General features: G+C 45.8%; 3 protein-coding genes across 22 annotated transcripts in view; all 3 read left to right on the top strand.

Moving 5' to 3' along the window:
* Positions 1 to 19,167, top strand: part of LOC144207596 (protocadherin gamma-C5-like) — a 128,597-nt gene that overhangs the window by 34,818 nt on the left and 74,612 nt on the right. The window contains exon 1 of one of the 20 annotated variants that reach the window (XM_077733173.1): positions 1,000 to 3,472. The exons of 14 other annotated variants lie outside the window; for them this stretch is intronic. In XM_077733173.1, coding sequence (XP_077589299.1) covers positions 1,097 to 3,472 — 2,376 coding nt within the window. In that variant the 5' untranslated portion in view covers positions 1,000 to 1,096. Of the gene's footprint in view, positions 1 to 999; positions 3,473 to 9,582; positions 12,122 to 12,683; positions 15,230 to 19,167 lie in introns of those variants that run through there. 5 more of the 20 variants (XM_077733185.1, XM_077733151.1, XM_077733175.1 and 2 more) reach the window with 5 other exon arrangements.
* Positions 4,273 to 7,632, top strand: LOC144207609 (protocadherin beta-15-like). The gene has a single exon (XM_077733213.1). It carries the CDS (start codon positions 4,486 to 4,488, stop codon positions 6,901 to 6,903), a length of 2,418 nt encoding a protein of 805 aa, XP_077589339.1. The 5' UTR covers positions 4,273 to 4,485; the 3' UTR covers positions 6,904 to 7,632.
* Positions 15,943 to 18,845, top strand: LOC144207447 (protocadherin gamma-A4-like). Its single transcript, XM_077732926.1, has one exon. The coding sequence runs from the start codon at positions 16,026 to 16,028 to the stop codon at positions 18,444 to 18,446; it is 2,421 nt and encodes an 806-aa protein (XP_077589052.1). The 5' UTR covers positions 15,943 to 16,025; the 3' UTR covers positions 18,447 to 18,845.

Genomic DNA, 19,167 nt, shown 5'->3' on the forward strand with positions numbered 1-19,167 from the left:
GAACTGCAGTTTATCAATACCTGAGAAGCTTCTTGTTGGGAAATGTATTTGCCTTACTTCTTGCTGAACACATTTTCTTTATTCTGGCATCACTTTATTGTTCTTCCACAGAACTTTTTTCTCCTTTTTGTTGATGGTGTAGTGTTGTTTTCCTTTATTTGCTTCTTTGGTTTGTTGTTAGAATGTTTTACACTTGGGAGGTGAATTATTGTAGTACCCCAACTTTTTACGCTGTGTCTTTAGCATCTCTTTGCTCCTATTTGTTTTGAGAGTTGGCTTAGTTGGTCAAATGGAAGATTGGGCTTGATTATTGGCCAAATAGATTCTGTGATACATAGGTTTAAAAAAAAGTGTTTTAGCACTTCATTAGTTGATGCGTGTGTTCATACATTCCGACTGCATTTGCTCATAGAAGTGTACTATTAATAATATGGACAAAATATGAACAGTTGTTGTTGCATTACTGGAATCTATCTCAAGTCAAATTTTAATGTTCTGGATTGAGTGGTGGTAATTTAAAAGCAATAAGTGTACTCAGAATTCATTCTCATTGCCTTTCCAACTTATTTTTTTATTACAAGGTGAACAAATAGTTTGTGGCTGGCTGGTATTTAATATTTGTCAACAGGACTAAATAACATATGCATATATGAGCAATTTAGGTTTACAAGATTGCATTTACAGATCAATTATTTGTGACTTATAGTATGTGTGAATGAGTGGATGTCAAATAACAAAACCCACAGCAACTTGCTCAATTGTTTTACACATCTAATGATATCTTTCACAATCAAATCATCCTTTCATGTAATTATGCATCTTTTAAACGTGCAGGGCTCGTTTATTAATATCATCATGTAGGATATTTTACAAAAAAATCGTAAGCAACACACTTTTTTAATAGTTTTTTAAATGATATTGCTGGTGTCACATTCCAAGTTTACTCACGGTGGCGCAATAGGCCAGTTTATCAATTCCTAAACGCCCTTTTTTATTTGGAGGGGACTGGCGTGTGACGTGAGGCGTCAAGATCGGTTCTTTGCGATTTTACAAACCACATTGTGTCCTTCTACACCTTTAAAAGAAGGCTTCCACGATGGATTCTAAAACAGGGAGCGTGCTTCATTTCCTCCTCGTCCTTCTTTTCTTTGCAAACGCACACGGAGACGCCAGCTTTTCCTTCCCGGAGGAGATGAAACGCGGCTCGGTGATCGGGAATTTAGCCAAGGATCTGGGATTGGATGCTAGTGCCATGTCCGGCAGGAAAGCGCGCATCGACGCTGATGGGAGCAGAAAACGCTACTGTGAGCTCAACGCGAGAAACGGTGAGCTGCTGGTGGCAGACAGGATTGACCGAGAGGGGCTTTGTGGTGACAAGGCTTCGTGCGTCCTCAAACAAGAAATTGTGCTGGAGAATCCTCTGGAGCTCCATCGAGTTCATCTGCATGTCCAAGATGTTAATGACAATGCACCCTTATTTAATGATGACCTCATAGATTTGGAGATACATGAGTCTGCTGATAAAGGAGCTCGTTTTGTTATTGAAGAAGCCCATGATGCAGACATTGGGCAAAATGCAGTGCAGCGATATATCCTGAAGAAAAATGATCATTTTGTGCTGTCCGTCAGTGATGGCGCCATAGAACTAGTTCTGGACAAAGAGCTGGACCGTGAAAAGCAAAAGGACATTAATTTAATTCTCACAGCTCTTGATGGAGGATCTCCTCAGAGATCAGGAACGGTCGCTATCCACGTCACAGTGCTGGACGCAAATGATAACGCTCCTGTTTTTAGCCAGGTCGTCTATAAAGCCACTTTGCCTGAAAATGCGCCACCTAACACGGTCGTGATTAATGTCAGTGCCACTGATGCCGATGAGGGGGTGAATGGAGACGTGAGTTATGATTTTGGGCATATTACCGAAGATGTGAAGAAGATTTTCAGTATTGATCGCAAATTAGGTGTCATCACTCTCACTGGTAGTGTTGACTATGAAGTGAGCACTTCCTATGAATTACGTGTCAAAGCCAAAGATGGGCTGGGCTTGTCCTCTTATGCTAAAGTGATGGTTTCCATCACTGATGTCAATGACAACGGCCCTGAGATCAATTTAAAATCTGTGTCTCATTCAGTGGCAGAAAATGTGCCACTTGGCACGGAAGTGGGCATCATCAATGTGCACGATGGAGATTCGGAGAAGAACGGAAAGGTCCACTGTTCTATACAACATAATGTCCCTTTTAAATTAGTAGCTTCTATTCCAAACTATTATTCTTTGGTGACCACTGCACAACTGGACCGTGAATTGGTCTCTGATTACAACATTACCATCAGTGCCACAGACGAAGGTTCTCCTCCTCTGTCCTCCTCCAAAATGCTTCACTTGTCCGTCGCAGACGTCAATGACAACGCACCCATTTTTGTGGACGAGTCCTACATCGCCCACGTGAGCGAGAACAACCAGGCGGGCTCCACTCTGTGCTCTGTGAGTGCTCGAGACCCCGACTGGAGGCAGAATGGCAGCGTGGTTTATTCTCTGTTGGCCGGAGAGGTCAACGGTGTCCCGGTCTCATCTTACGTGTCCGTCAATGGTGACACAGGAGTCCTCCACGCCGTCAAGTCCTTCGATTACGAAAACTTGAGGACATTTCAAGTGGGAGTGGTAGCTAGAGACAACGGTTCTCCTCCGCTCAGCAGCAACGTCAGCGTCCGTGTTTTGGTCTCGGATGTCAACGACAACGCACCTCAGATCCTCTACCCTGCTCCCGAGGGCAATTCCTTCATGACCGAGTTGGTCCCCAAAGCGGCCCAAGGGGGCTCGGTGGTGTCAAAGGTCATCGCTGTGGACGCCGACTCTGGACAGAATGCCTGGCTCTCCTATCGCATCATCAAGGCCACAGAGACTGGACTGTTCACCATTGGTCTCCATACTGGCGAGATCAGGACCCAGAGAGACCTTCTTGAAACTGACATGATGAAGCAGAACCTGGTGGTGGCAGTGAAAGACAACGGCGAGCCCCCTCGCTCTGCCACCTGCTCCATGTTTCTGCTTCTGTCTGACAACCTGGCAGAGGTGCCCGAACTGAAGGACATTTCCTATGAAGAGAAGAACTCCAAACTGACATCTTATTTGATCATCGCCCTGGCCTCAGTGTCCACCTTCTTTGTGACTTTTATCATGATTGTGGTGGGCGTGAGAGTCTGTCGCCGGAGGAAGCCCAGACTGATGTTCGACGGAGCGGTGGCCATCCCCGGCGGCTACCTCCCACCGAACTATGCGGATGTGGACGGCACCATGGGAACTTTACGCAGCAGCTACAACTACGACGCTTACTTGACCACGGGTTCCAGGACCAGCGACTTCAAATTTGTGTCTTCATACAATGACAACACGCTGCCCGCCGAGCAGACGCTGAAGAAAAGTCCAAGTGACTTTGATGAGATGTTTGGACGTGGCGAAAGTTCACCTGAGGTATGAAGAAAAGCACACGCTTTCTTTACCTGATAATGCTCAATTGACATAATATTTGAGCTAATATCCGTCTTATTTCCCCTCCATTTGATCTTTTTGTTTTCTTTTCCCCCTCATATGGAGCTTATTATTATATTTGGTGATATTTCAACTCCACAGAATCTTATCTTCATTATTAATTTATAGTTTAAGTGCTATATCATATCAGTTCATATTTTTCATTTTACAGTGTCCCATTTCAGTCTTTTCAATCAATCATATTGTTTTTTTAGCTGAAATGTCCAAACAACGCTGATTTAATTGGGCATTAATTTGACCTCTAATTATTATTAATATTTTAGTTCAGCCATGGCATTGATGTGAATGTGAATTGCTCAACCATATTTTTACATATGGTGAAAACACCATTATTGCAAACACTCATCATCTCCAAAACAAATGCCATCATTGACATTATTATACATACCACTATATTTCATGTTGGGGGGGGGGGGCAAAGGCATAGTTTAAATGATTTATCAAAATCAGCTGAAAAGAGCAACAGTACTGCGTCTTTTTGTTGTAATGGTCTCGTTGTCCTCGTGGCGACGCTCTCATAATATTTCATTTGTGCATGACGTGTTCTGCTCTAAGTGTGTCAGTGAAACTGGAGCATCCACTGAGGGCTCAAGGCTGTGTGTGTGTGTATGAATGTGTGTGTGTGTGTATGAGAGATGGAGGCAGAAAAAAAAGCCTACGTGTGTGTGTGTGTGTGTGTGTGTGTGTGTGTGCGCGAAGGCAGTGAAAAATTGCATGTGTGGGTGAGAGAGAGAGAGAGATATGGATGGGATGGGATGGGAATAGAAGAATCCAAGCGGACAGCTTCCCTAATAGAGCATGAGTAACTCGGCTGCAGAAGCAGCAGCATCGCAGCATCGCAGCTTTGCAGCAGCGCAATTTTCTTTGCTTTGGCATGATTGAGATTTAGCTGTTGTTGTTTTTTAGGCTCCGTGCGCTTTGGACAGACTCCAAACATGGAGCGCGCAATCCGCTTTCAACCAGCTAGACAATTCCTCGTCTTCTGCCTGCTTTTTTCCACGGCGTCCGCGGAGGTGCGTTACGTCCTCCCCGAGGAGATGCCCATCGGTTCCGCGATTGGGAACGTGGCGCGGGATTTGGGGTTTGAAGCGAGGGAGCTGGCCGACCGCCGGGCTCGCGTCATCGCCGCCGATGGAGGCGGGCGTCTATGCCAGCTGGACTCCTCCACCGGTGACCTCTTGATCAGCCGACGCGTCGACCGTGAGGAGCTTTGCGGGCAAGCGAGTGTCTGCACCGTCCACCATCAGCTTTTGCTGCAAGACCCCCTCAGGGCGTTCGGTCTCCTTTTGGACGTGACCGACATCAACGACAACGCTCCGGTCTTCGCGGCCGAGGAGATCCGTCTGGATCTGCCCGAATCCACCGTCCTCGGGAGCCGCTTTCCGCTGGAGAGCGCCCGTGACCCCGACCTGGGCACCAACTCGGTCAGGGAGTACAAACTGAGCCCAAATGAACATTTTAGCCTGGAAACCAGCACCCAAATCAATGGGAAGGCCTATCCAGAGCTCGTTCTCAAAAAGGCGCTGGACCGGGAGGCGCGAGTAGAACACGTGCTGAAGATCAACGGCATCGACCACGGGAGTCCGGCCAGGACGGGGACCGCCACCGTCCGCGTCCACGTTTTGGACGCCAACGACAACGTCCCGGTCTTCAGTCAACGTGTTTACAGAGCATCGGTTCCGGAAAACTCGCCCGCGGGGACGCTGATCGCCCGACTCCACGCCACGGACTCGGACGACGGTTCCTACGGAGAGGTGACCTACTCTTTCAGTCACCTGACGGACGAGACGAGGGGCGTCTTTCACATCGACCCCCCGACGGGTGAAGTTCGAGTGGCGGGCGTCATCGACTACGAGCGGGCCAGGACGCACGAGGTGGACGTCCAGGCTAAAGACGGAGGCGGCCAGGCCTCCCATTGCAAACTCGTGGTGGACGTGATGGACGTCAACGACAACCGACCCGTCATCGAAATCAAATCGGCGTCGGCCAAGGTCCCGGAAGATGCCCAGACCGGGACCATGGTGGCCCTGGTCAACGTCTACGACACGGACGGCGGCGACGTGGCCTGCTCCGTTCCCGACGACGTCCCCTTTCAGATCGTGTCAGAAGTGAAAAACTATTATATGCTAGTGACGTCCCAGCCACTAGACAGAGAGCTCCGTTCAGAGTACAACGTTACCATCACAGCCGCCGACTCGGGTTCTCCCCCACTGGAGAGCGTCAAAGTTCTGACCGTAGCCATCGACGATATCAACGACAACCCCCCGACTTTTGCACAGCGCGAGTTCACCGCCGACGTCCTAGAAAACCGACCTGCCGGCACATTGGTGACGAGAATGGCGGCGCAGGACGCGGACGCCGCGTCGAATGCCAAGCTAACATACCGGATATCCAAAGAAACCGATTGGGAGGTGTCCTCCTATCTCACCATCAACGAGGACACGGGAGACATTTTCACATCGCGGGTCATGGATCACGAAGAGTCCGTTTACTTCCGAATCAAAGTGGAAGTCCGGGACGGCGGCGAGCCCCCGTTCACCGCCACCTGCACCGTCAACGTCTTCGTCACGGACCAAAACGACAACGCTCCGGTGGTCCTGCACCCGGCGCCGGGCTCGTCGTCCGAGGACATGGTGCCCCTGGAAGCGCCCGGCGGCTATTTGGTGACCAAGGTGGTGGCCGTGGACGGCGACTCGGGCCACAACGCCTGGCTGTCTTACCGAATCGTCAAAGAGACGCAGCCCGATCTGTTTTCGGTGGGATTACACACGGGCGAAATCCGAACTCTGCGCAGCTTCGGCGAGTCGGACCGGGCCAAGCAAACGCTGGTGATTGCCGTAACCGACGACGGGGCGGAAGCCCTGTCCGCCACAGCCACCGTCAGCATCGTCGTGGGAGCGGGTTTGCCCGTTCTTCAGGAACTCTTTCAGCTGGTGGAAGAATCGCGGGACGACGACAACTTGAGGCTTTATTTGAGCGTGGCCCTGCTTGCCGTCTCTTCGCTCTTAATACTTTTAATCGTGGGTGTCTTTTACTTCAAGCTGTGTCGCCGCAGCAGTTACGTCTACCGTTCGACGGCAGCCAGCCTTCCCGTTTTCCCCTCGCCGTACTACCCGCCAAGTTTCGGCGATTTTAGTCGCTACGGGACATTGCTGAAGGACGATCGCTTGGACCCCTTTATGACCACCGGTTCGTGGAGAGGCGACTTTCGCTTTGGCTCCAACACGGACACCGACACGCTGAAGAAACGAAGCGCCGCGTATCAAAAGAACACCCTGAGGCGCACCAGCGCCGAGCGACCCTCCTTGAAGGCACGGGCGGCTCCGTCGCAACCTTGCTACGTGATCACTTGATAGCCCCGAGCGGTCTGAGGGCGAGTCGTGGACTTTGTTATGTCAGCGTCTTCTTCCCTCAACATATTGTCAAAAAATTAAAATCATGTTAACCGTCAAATATACTTTATACCCTAATTATATTGTTCTGACGACTGGAGGTCTATATACAAAGCTTTGAAGAGTTGAATAATATACATCAAGTTATCTTTTCTAATAATGTTCATTGTGTACCATTTTACTCTCATATATACACATATATATGTATATATTAAAATTATATATATTATATATGAATATGCATGGAGTTTTTTCCCTTAAAAACCCATTTTGTGAAATAATTTGAAATGTTAAACTAGCATGGCTTGTTTTCTGTGATTGTTAATGAAATGCACTTTTCTTCCAATGACTTCTTTTTCTTGCAACGTTAATTAAGCTTTGTTATTCTTTCATTGCTGCCAGTGACTACGCAGAAAGTTTGGTGGCAGTATTTTCTCAAATGTTTGCTCTCCTTTTCAACTTTCTCTCATTTGTTATGATTAAATATATTGCTATTGTGTCATGTGAGTACCAGTCCTACAAAAATACTTATTTATTAAGACAGGTTTGTGATTCAGCTATTTTTCTTACCCTTTCTTGTCCTATTTCAAAGAGACAGCACAATGCAAATGCAACCTTTGTTATTTGACACTTAAATGCCGTGTTGTGATACGTTTGACTAAATTTCTAAATAAACTTGTGTAAACAAAACTTTCTCTCCTTTTTTTAAACAGGTAGACCAATGGACTATTTAGTTGAGCCACACTATCACAATGCAAGTTGTACTCATAATAACTATGGTTAAAGGTTAAATATTAAGGTTAACATAAACTCTGAGGTCAGAAGTTCAATAATAATTCACCAGATTAAGGCTATCTGTTTCTGTAGTTTTTGTGTTACAGCCATGCTCATGTAGTACATGATTTTTCAGATGGTACAAAATGCATTACTTTTTTTTAGCATATCTGTCACCCGTGAGCATTACATTAACATCTTGTTCTTTCTCTTCTTTTTTTCCCGGTTTGCCCCCTTGAATGATACTTCTAATGCGGACACACAGGTAAGCAATCTCCTTTTAATGTATTGCATCTGTCACATGCACCCCACTTGATTCACTTGAATATCACATCAACGTCAGTCTCATTTAAAGCACCAATTAGCTGACACAATCAATACAACACTACTGACTGACCCGGAATGTATTTCCGTCTCTTTGCTTGAGCCTCTTTTTATTTATTATTTTCATACAACGCTGTGCCAACAAACATGTTTATCAATCAGGTCATGCAGCTTAGAATCTTTCCTACACAAGGCTTACTGCATACTGTACATTCCCATTTGCATTCATTTAACTTATGCAGAAAAAGGCATCCTATTGGGAAGACGTGTTTCCAGCATAAGCCCCATGAATATTCATAACTCTGCCTACTGTTGCTGTGCAGACTTGCCCTTAATAATGCACTATCATGATGGGTTAGAGGCTGCCTGCTCAAACAGAGTACGCAAACAAACGTAGGCAAATAGGTGGACAGGTGGAAAGGCACGCAGGCAGGCACGCACGGGTGCGAGCCGTTGCCATGTGTCGGCTTAATGGTGTAAATATGTGCAGGGGATGTTGCATGTGGATGCTCATTTCCTGCTCAATGGTAATGTCTCACTAAGTAGGTCAGTGCATTCGATGAGATTTATGCTAGAGCCCAGCTTTGTGTGTGGTTCTACTTTGTTTCAGTTGGCGGTGCTGCTGCACCGGCCTTAAAAATGCACTTTTGTCAGAGGCTTATTTAAAGCAATCAATTGCAAGGTATATTTAAATTATGACTGCATGTGAAATAACATGAAGAATATGCAAGCCACGAGTCCCATTGTCGATGGGACTCGTGCTGACGCGTTAATTTTGACGAGAAAAGGTCAACATTGGTAAGTGAAATGTCATCATTCTTTCTTGTCGTATGCGTGAATGATGCTTGACTTCAAAGTGATCATATCAACATTACCGTGAATGTCATTGTCATTTCCTTTTTTATCAGACTCTTCGTTTTATTTAACCTAGTCATGTGTTTTTAAGCTAGTAAGCCCGGCTTCAGGGCTGGCTAAGGACAGTGTTGTCCGGTCCATCTATTGCAAAATTGTTTATGCCAGCAAATTCCTTGAGATATTGTCATATTTTTTTGAAAACTTGCGTTTTATTTGACAAAAACAACACGTAGCATTATAATCAACCCCTAAGTTTGTGGCACTCATTTTTCTTGGATGTACGATTATAGTGGTGTGTCCCCTTCATGTCTGAGAATTACATTGCATTGAATTGCGAGAACGACGCTTTCTGTTTCTCTGGCCATGGTGCTGAAATTCAGCCAAGCCAAATGCTGACTTTCACTCTCTCTCTTTACTTTCTCTTTTTCTCTTGCATTGGCTGCTGTTTGGGTAACTGTATACAAAATAGAATTTCAGACCAAAACATGGCTTCTCGTGTTTGGATGTTGTCATAATGTGCTCGTATAGTAAGTATATTTGCTCGCATACATATGCTATTTATTTTGATTCTTCCATTTTGCAATACAACTTGCCTAATTTCACTGAAACGCCTCTAAGAGGCGCTATAACATGGCAAATGAATATTTTCGAGCCGTATTATGTGCTGCAGCTCTCGTCCACGTCTCGGCCATTTCGTACTAGGCATCTTGACTAGGACGACGCCACCAAAAATAGTGCGAATTTAATTCGAATGTGACTGCTGAATCATTGGACTGAATTAGTTTATTTTATTCGGAATTGATGCTATACTGTCATGGAGTCGATTGATGATCATTTGAGTGGAAGACGTTGGCTTCGCACGGCCTGCCTCTTTGTCTTTTGGTGTATTTTTCTGAACGCAACGGACGCGCAAATCCGCTACTCGATCCCGGAGGAGATGAAGAAGGGCTCGCTCGTGGGCAACGTGGCACAGGATCTCGGTTTGGATCTGAAACGGCTCCGTTCTGGGCGCGCTCGCATCGTGACGGGGGAGAACGTCCAGTACACGGAGCTGAGGGCGGACAAAGGGCTGCTGGTGGTCCACGAGAGGATAGATCGAGAGCAGCTGTGTGGAGACGTGACGCCCTGCAGCTTCACCTTCGAGATTTTGTTAGAGAACCCCATGGAATTGCACCCTGTCACCATCGAGGTTTTGGACGTCAATGACAACGCCCCCACCTTCAAAAACAGTCGTTTGCAATTTGAAATCATTGAATCTGCTACACTTGGATCCCGTTTTGTTTTAGAAAATGCGCACGATGCTGACGTGGATGTGAATGGCGTGCAGAGGTACATTTTAACACCAAGTGATCATTTTATTTTGAAACAACATGCCAATACTGGAGGGAAAAAACATCCAGAAATATTGCTCCAGAAAGCCTTGGACAGAGAACAACAGCCGAGACTCGTTTTAAAATTAGTAGCCGTTGATGGTGGAAATCCACAGAAATCTGGTACAGTAAATATTGATATTAATATTTTAGATGCAAATGATAATGTTCCCATCTTTAATCAAACAATCTATAAAGCAAAATTATTTGAAAATGCACCATTGGGCTCCCACATTTTGTCCGTAAATGCGACTGACGCAGATAGTGGTTCATATGGAAAAGTAACCTACTCATTTTCAAAATCAAATGCAGAAAATGCAGATTTGTTTCATATAGATGAGAATACAGGACATGTCACTGTAATAAAGCAAGTGGATTATGAGAAAGATAAGACAGTAGAATTAATGGTTGACGCTAAAGATCAGGGCGGACTGACAGAGTCCACCAAAGTGGAAATTGAAGTGATGGACATGAATGATAACTCTCCCATCATTAATGTGATGTCCTTCACGAGTCCGGTATCTGAAGACTCGCCCGCCGGCACCACCGTCGGTATTATCAACGTAAGAGATTTAGACTCTGGTGAAAATGCTCACGTGAGGTGCACTTTGGAGGGCCGCGTTCCCTTTAAGATCAAATCTAACATGAGAAATTATTTTGCATTGATGACCGATGCTGACTTGGATCGTGAGCGCGTGTCAGATTACAACATCACCGTTGTGGCGTCCGACGCTGGCTCCCCTTCGCTGTCCGCCAAAAAGACTTTTCATTTGAAAGTTGCGGACGTAAACGACAACGCACCTGTCTTTCCACTCAGCTCATATCATACCCATATCACAGAAAATAACTCTCCCAGTGACTCTTTATTAAGGCTGAGTGCCACTGACGCGGATGAAAACCAGAACTCTCGGGTCTCCTACATGTTGGAGCAGGGCGAAATCGGAGGAAGTCCAATGACTGAATTTGTCTCTGTCAATGCAGAAAGTGGAATTATCAGTGCACTGCGATCATTCGATTATGAGCAAATCAAAGAAGTAACATTTATTGTCCGAGCTCAAGATGGAGGCTCACCTCCTCTCAGTACCAACGTGAGCGTCACCGTCCACATCCGGGACGCCAACGACAATGGGCCTCAGGTCCTCTATCCTGTCCAGACGGGTGCCTCGGTGCTAGCCGAGATGGTCCCCCGTTCGGCAGACACCGGCTACCTGGTGACCAAAGTAGTGGCTGTGGACGTGGACTCTGGCCAGAATGCCTGGCTTTCCTATAAAGTGCACAGGGCCTCAGATAGGGCACTCTTTGAGGTGGGCCTCCACAACGGGGAAATTAGAACCATTCGCCAAGTGACTGATAAAGACGCGGTCAAGCAGAGACTGACAGTGGTGGTGGAGGACAATGGACAGCCCTCCCGCTCCGCCACTGTGGTCGTCAATGTGGCAGTGGCCGACAGCTTCCCTGAAGTGCTCTCTGAGTTCACAGACTTTAATGCCCACGACAAGGAGTACAATGACAAGCTGACTTTTTACTTGGTCTTGGCTTTGGCCGTGGTCTCCTTTCTCTTCATCGTCTGCTTGATCCTCATCATCTCCGTCAAAGTGTACCGCTGGAGACAGTCCCGCATCCTTTGCCACTCCAACCTGCCCGTCATCCCGTATTACCCGCCACGCTATTCGGATACTTTGGGCACGGGTACTCTCCCGCATGTGTACAACTACGAGGTGTGCAGGACCATGGACTCCAGAAAAAGTGACATGAAACCTATGAGTCCAAGTTTAGTGAGTGTGGATGGAACTGAGGCTGAAACAGGACATGAGAACAAACATCTTGCTGGATATCTTTCCCAGATGTCAACTATGGTGAGTGAATAATATTTGTTGAATTTTTCATTTGTTGTTTTAATGTTGATGATTTGTTGACATTGTTGACATTGATCTGACTTGAGTGAAAGTGTACGCACATTGACTATAAGTAAATGTGTATGTTAATCCTTGTTTGTCTTTGGATGTGCCCTTGGATTTAATGCCGACTAATTTAGGTTGGGTTCTGCCTTGCCACCATTGTCACTTGCAAGTGTAGTTTGCAGCATAATAACCAAGATGGGCTGTGTTCAGAATGGTGTCTTTTGATTTAGTTCCACAGATTTGAATCAAAAGACTTTGTAGCAATTGTGTTGCTGCCTATTGGGTGACCCTAAGCCTCTTACAGCACACTGTATATACTAACTTGTTTTAATCGTTTTGTCATTTGAACACAGTGGGCATGCATAACAATGACATATAATTAATTATATGACTCTGGCTGTCCAGATAGTGGATGAACGTTGACAATAACGTGCACTACTGGGAAAATGCTCTGAGGGACGCTATTGTAGCGTCATAGAATCGAAATGAAAATTGTGCGTGCAGCAAACCTCCTCTTGGACTCATTTAAAAGCCTCGATACCAAGAAAGAAGCCGTCATTCGAGGAGAGATCTTTTCTCTTGTATTCATTCGCTTGCTTGAGGATCGCCTGCGTCTGTTTTAAAGGAATGATTGCGTTTTGTTTTTGATTCACAATGGATACAGCAAGGATGCGAGTTTTCAGAGGACGATGGCAGACGCTGCTTGTCATTCTTTGTCTGTGCGAGCTGCGCACGGCCAGTGGACAGGCTCGCTATTCCGTACCGGAGGAGCAGGCGGAAGGCTCCTTTGTTGGAAATATCGCCAAGGATTTGGGCTTGGATGTGGCCAGACTCGTGGCAGGTAAAGCTCGTATTATTGCCAAAGGAGGACGGCAGTATGTTGATTTAAAGCGAGACAAAGGCACCCTGGTGATTAAGGAGCGAATCGACCGAGAGGAGCTGTGTGGAAAGACGACGCCCTGCAGCTTCTCTTTTGACATCATTTTAGAAAATCCAATCCAAATTTACCATGTAACCGTGGAGGTCGTGGACATCAATGACAACAGCCCATCCTTCCCTCAGAATGAAATTATCATGAAAATTGTTGAAAATGCTGCAGTGGGTACCCGATTCTCTCTTGCCAATGCAGCGGACAATGATGTTGCTATCAATGATATTCAAAGATATGCACTCAAACCGTCGGATCATTTTAAATTGGAAATACAAAACCAACCAGACGGTGAACGTTTGCTTGAAATGGTTTTACAGAAACCTTTAGACAGAGAGGAAGAAGAGGCTCATACATTCCTGTTAATTGCTTCAGATGGCGGCGAACCACATAGATCCGGGACGGCGAGAATTCAAGTCAACGTGCTGGATGCAAACGATAACGCGCCGGTGTGCACTCAACCTGTTTATAAGGTTGATGTGCCTGAAAATTCTCCCGTGGGAATGTTAATCACGACTGTCCGTGCAACAGATGCTGATGCAGGTCTCTATGGTGACGTGACATATTCCACTCCTCACATTACCAAAGGGGAAAAGCAGCTTTTTGGTATAGATCTTAAAACGGGAGAGATTAAGCTAACAGGGCTATTGGATTTTGAAAAAATGAAGAACTTTCAATTCAAGGTCCAAGCGAGTGACCACGGAGGTTTCATCGATACTTGTAAAGTTATTGTCAATGTAATTGATGTAAATGACAATATACCGTCAATGGAAATGATGTCATTATCTCATTCCATTGCTGAGGATTCTCCCCCAGGAACAACTGTTGCAGTCTTTAATGTGAATGATGAGGACTCTGAGGGCAACGGGGTTGTCAAATGTTCCATTAGCCCTGACGACGTCCCTTTTAAAATCGAGCCTTCACTTAGTGGGTACTACACCATTGTGACTGAAAACTTTTTAGACAGAGAAAGTGTCCCTGAATACAATGTTACAATAACCGTCCAAGACCAAGGCTCTCCCCCTTTATCAACCAATCAAATAGTCAATGTAAAAATAGCTGATGTGAATGACAATCCCCCCAAATTTCATGCGTCAGAATTCAGTAAGACTATCCCAGAGAACAACTCTCCTGGTTTTTCCATTTTCACGGTCAGTGCAAGTGATGCAGACTGGGGTCAAAATGCTCGAGTGGCTTATTTCCTGGAGGAGAAAGAAATTAACGGTGTACCTGTGTCCTCTTTTGTATCGGTCAATTCCGAAAGCGGGGTTATCCATGCGATCAAATCCTTTGACTACGAGCAAATCAAGTCATTTGACTTCAACATCACGGCCCGTGATTCCGGGTCCCCTCCTCTGACTTCCGTGGCCACCGTCACCATCCACATCCAAGATGCCAACGACAACGGGCCCCAGGTGCTCTATCCGGTCCAGACGGGTGGCTCTGTGCTGGCCGAAATGGTCCCCCGTTCGGCGGATGCGGGCTACTTGGTGACCAAAGTGGTGGCAGTGGACGTGGACTCTGGCCAGAATGCCTGGCTCTCCTACAAAGTGCACAGAGCCTTGGACAGAGCTCTCTTTGAGGTGGGCCTCCACAACGGAGAAATTAGAACTATTCGACAAGTGACCGACAAAGACGCGGTCAAGCAGAGACTGACTGTAGTGGTGGAGGACAATGGGCAGCCCTCCCGTTCCGCCACTGTTGTCGTCAACGTGGCGGTGGCCGACAGCTTCCCCGAAGTCCTCTCAGAGTTTACAGACTTTAATACCCACGACAAGGAGTACAATGACAAGCTAACTTTCTACTTAGTCTTAGCTTTGGCCGTGGTCTCCTTTCTCTTCATTGTCTGCTTGATCCTCATCATCTCCGTCAAAGTGTACCGCTGGAGGCAGTCCCGCGTCCTGTACCACTCCAACCTGCCCGTCATCCCGTATTACCCACCGAGGTACTCAGATACTTTGGGCACGGGTACTCTCCCGCACGTGTACAACTATGAGGTGTGCAGGACCATGGACTCTAGGAAAAGTGACATGAAGACTATGAGTCCAAGTTTAGTGAGTGTGGACGGAGCTGACGCTGAAACAGCACATGAGAACAAACATCTCGCAGGATATCTTTCCCAGATGTCAACTATGGTGAGTGAATAATATTAAACAATCTATGTTGTTGTTTTGATGTTGATTAGTTTACATTGTTGGCATTGGTCTGACTTGACTGAAAGCGTCCAAGTATGTCACCGAGGATTTTATCCTGGATAAGTTTAGTTCTTGTATATGCTCCAGCACCTTGACAAAGATAAGCTGTGTTGAAAATATTTTTTCATTATTCGGTTCCATTCATTTGAATTGGGAACCTATGCAATTTTCTTCTTGCTGCCGATTTTTTCCTATCTTTTGAAGTATTTTAGTGGGCTTGATAAGGGGTTTTAGACATTGTGATCAGTTAAGATGAGAAAATTAAACCTAATTATGACTTTTGAAAAGGTTTTCGAAGGATGACGGTTGTCGTTGTCCATGGTGCTAGATAGGGCTTTCATGGAAATCATTCAGCATTCTAACTTTTAATATTTCTTTTTGTTGCATTTTATCAAGACTTGTTGTTTGGTTCAACCTCATCATAACTATCTGATCCATTTTCTCTTTTGAACAAAGAATACATGCTTCACAATAACATAAATATATTACTGTGGCTGTCCAGATAGTGGATGAATGTTGACGATAATGTGCACTACTGAGAAAATGCTCCGAGGGACGCTATTGTAGCGTGATAGAATCGAAATGAATCTAGTACGTGCAGCAAACCTCCCCTCAGACTCATTCAAAGCTTCGCTTCCAAGAAAGAAGGCGTCATTTTCTCTTGTGTTCGTTCGTTTGATTGAGGATAGCCTGCGCCTGTTTTAAAGGAATGATTGCGTTTTGTTTTTAATTCACGATGGATACAGCGAGGATGCGAGTTTTCAGAGGAAGATGGGAGACGCTGTTTGTCATTCTTTGTCTGTGCGAGCTGCGCACGGCCACTGGACAGGCTCGCTATTCCGTACCGGAGGAGCAAGCGGAGGGCTCCTTTGTTGGAAATATTGCCAAGGATTTGGGCTTGGATGTGGCCAGACTCATGGCAGGTAAAGCTCGTATTATTGCCAAAGGAGGACGACAGTATGTTGATTTAAAGCGAGACAAAGGCACGCTGGTGATTAAGGAGCGAATCGACCGAGAGGAGCTGTGTGGAAAGACGACGCCCTGCAGCTTCTCTTTTGACATCATTTTAGAAAATCCAATCCAAATTTACCATGTAACCGTGGAGGTCGTGGACATCAATGACAACAGTCCATCCTTCCCAGAGACTGAACTTAATATGAAGATCGTTGAAAATGTTCCAGTGGGCACTCGTTTTTCTCTTGCCAATGCAGTGGACGATGATGTGGAGATGAATGATATTGAGAAATATACGCTCAAACCTTCTGATCATTTTAAACTAGAAATACAAAATAATCCAAATGGAAGAAAGGTTATTGAAATGGTTTTGCGGGAACCTTTAGACCGAGAAAAAGAGGAGGTTCACACACTCCTTTTGATTGCTTCGGATGGCGGAGAGCCACACAGATCCGGGACGGTGAGAATTCAAGTCAACGTGCTGGATGCAAACGATAACGCGCCGGTGTGCACTCAACCTGTTTATAAGGTTGACGTGCCAGAAAATTCTCCCGTGGGAACGATGATCTCGACTGTCCGTGCAACAGATGCTGATGCAGGACTCAATGGTGACGTGACATATTCCACCCCTCACATTACAAAAAAAGAAAAGCAACTTTTTAATATTGATGCTCAATCTGGTGAAATTACGATTGGTGGTAAATTGGATTTTGAGAAAATTAAGATTTATGAATTAAATGTTCAGGTGAGTGATCATGGAGGATATACAGATACTTGTAAAGTTATTGTCAAGGTCATTGACGAAAATGACAATGTCCCCACAATTGAGTTCATGTCATTGTCTCAGTCCATCCCTGAAGATTCACAACCAGGGACAACAGTTGCGGTTTTTAACGTGAATGATGAGGACTCTGAGGGCAACGGCATCGTCAAATGTTCCATTAGTCCTGACGACGTTCCTTTTAAAATTGAGTCTTCACTGAGTGGCTACTACTCCATGGTCACTGAAAACTTCCTAGACAGAGAAAGTGTCCCTGAATACAATGTGACGATAATTGTCCAAGACCAAGGCTCTCCACCTTTATCGAGCAATCAAATGATCAATGTAAAAATAACGGATGTGAATGACAATCACCCCAAATTTCAGGAGTCAGAATACAGTAAGACAGTCCCGGAGAACAACTCTCCTGGTTTTTCCATCTTCACGGTCCATGCAAGTGATGCGGACTGGGGTCAGAATGCTCGAGTGGCTTACTTCCTGGAGGAGAAAGAAATTAATGGTGTACCTGTGTCCTCTTTTGTATCGGTCAATTCCGAAAGCGGGGTTATCCATGCGATCAAATCCTTTGACTACGAGCAAATCAAGTCATTTGACTTCAACATCACGGCCCGTGACTCCGGGTCCCCTACGCTGACTTCCGTGGCCACCGTCACCGTCCACATCCAAGATGCCAACGACAACGGGCCTCAGGTGCTCTACCCGGTGCAGACGGGTGCCTTGGTGCTGGCCGAAATGGTGCCACGTTCGGCGGACGCGGGCTACCTGGTGACTAAAGTGGTGGCCGTGGACGTGGACTCTGGCCAAAACGCCTGGCTCTCATACAAAGTGCACAGGGCCTCAGATAGGGCGCTCTTTGAGGTGGGCCTCCACAATGGGGAAATCCGAACCGTTCGACAAGTGACGGATAAAGATGCGGTCAAGCAGAGACTGACTGTAGTGGTGGAGGACAATGGGCAGCCCTCTCGCTCCGCCACGGTCGTCGTCAACGTGGCAGTGGCCGACAGCTTCCCCGAAGTGCTATCAGAGTTTACAGACTTTAATGCGCATGACAAGGAGTACAACGACAAGCTGACTTTTTACTTGGTTTTGGCTTTGGCCGTGGTCTCCTTCCTTTTTATCGTCTGTTTGATCCTCATCATCTCCGTGAAAGTATACCGCTGGAGGCAGTCCCGCATCCTGTACCATTCAAACCTGCCCGTCATCCCGTATTACCCGCCACGCTACTCGGATACTTTGGGCACGGGTACTCTCCCGCACGTGTACAATTACGAGGTGTGCAGGACCATGGACTCTCGGAAAAGTGACATGAAGACTATGAGTCCAAGTTTAGTGAGTGTGGATGGAACTGAGACTGAAACAGCACATGAGAACAAACATCTTGCAGGATATCTTTCCCAGATTTCAACTATGGTGAGTGAATAATACTTGATGAATTGTTCATTTGTTGTTTTAATGTTGATGATATGTTTACATTGTTGACATTGGTCTGACTTAACTGAAAGTGTGCAAGTATGCACACGTTGACTATATGTAGATGTTTGTGTGTGAATCCTTGTTTGTCTCTTGAAGTATTTTAGTGGGCTGTTAAGGTGTTTTAGACACAGTGATCAGTTAAGATGAGAAAAGTCAACACTATGATGACTTTTGAAAAGGTTTTCAAAGGATGATTATAGTCGTTGTCCATGGTGCTAGATAGTCTTGCTTGGAAATCATTCAGCTTCCTAACAGTTTTTCTTAGTTAAATATTCCTTTTTGTTTAATTTTATCAAGACTTGTTGTTTGATCCAACCTCATAAGTATTGGACACATTTCTATAGGATAATACAATTTTTTTCACGGCATCCATGTTTGAACAATTTTCTCTTTTGAACAAAGAATAGATGCTTCACAATAACATAAATATATTACTGTGGCTGTCCAGAAAGTGGATGAACGTTGACAATAACGTGCACTACTATGAAAATGCTCTGAGGGACGCTATTGTAGCGTGATGGAATCAAAATGAATCTAGTACGTGCAGCAAACCTCCCCTCGGACTCATTTTAAAGCCTCGATACCAAGAAAGAAGCCGTCATTTGAGGAGAGATCTTTTCTCTTGTATTTATTGGATTGATTGAGGATCGCCTGCGCCCGTTTTAAAGGG

This window comes from Stigmatopora nigra, chromosome 14 (genome assembly GCF_051989575.1).
Source record: "Stigmatopora nigra isolate UIUO_SnigA chromosome 14, RoL_Snig_1.1, whole genome shotgun sequence".
In the NCBI taxonomy this organism is placed as follows: Eukaryota; Metazoa; Chordata; class Actinopteri; order Syngnathiformes; family Syngnathidae; genus Stigmatopora; species Stigmatopora nigra.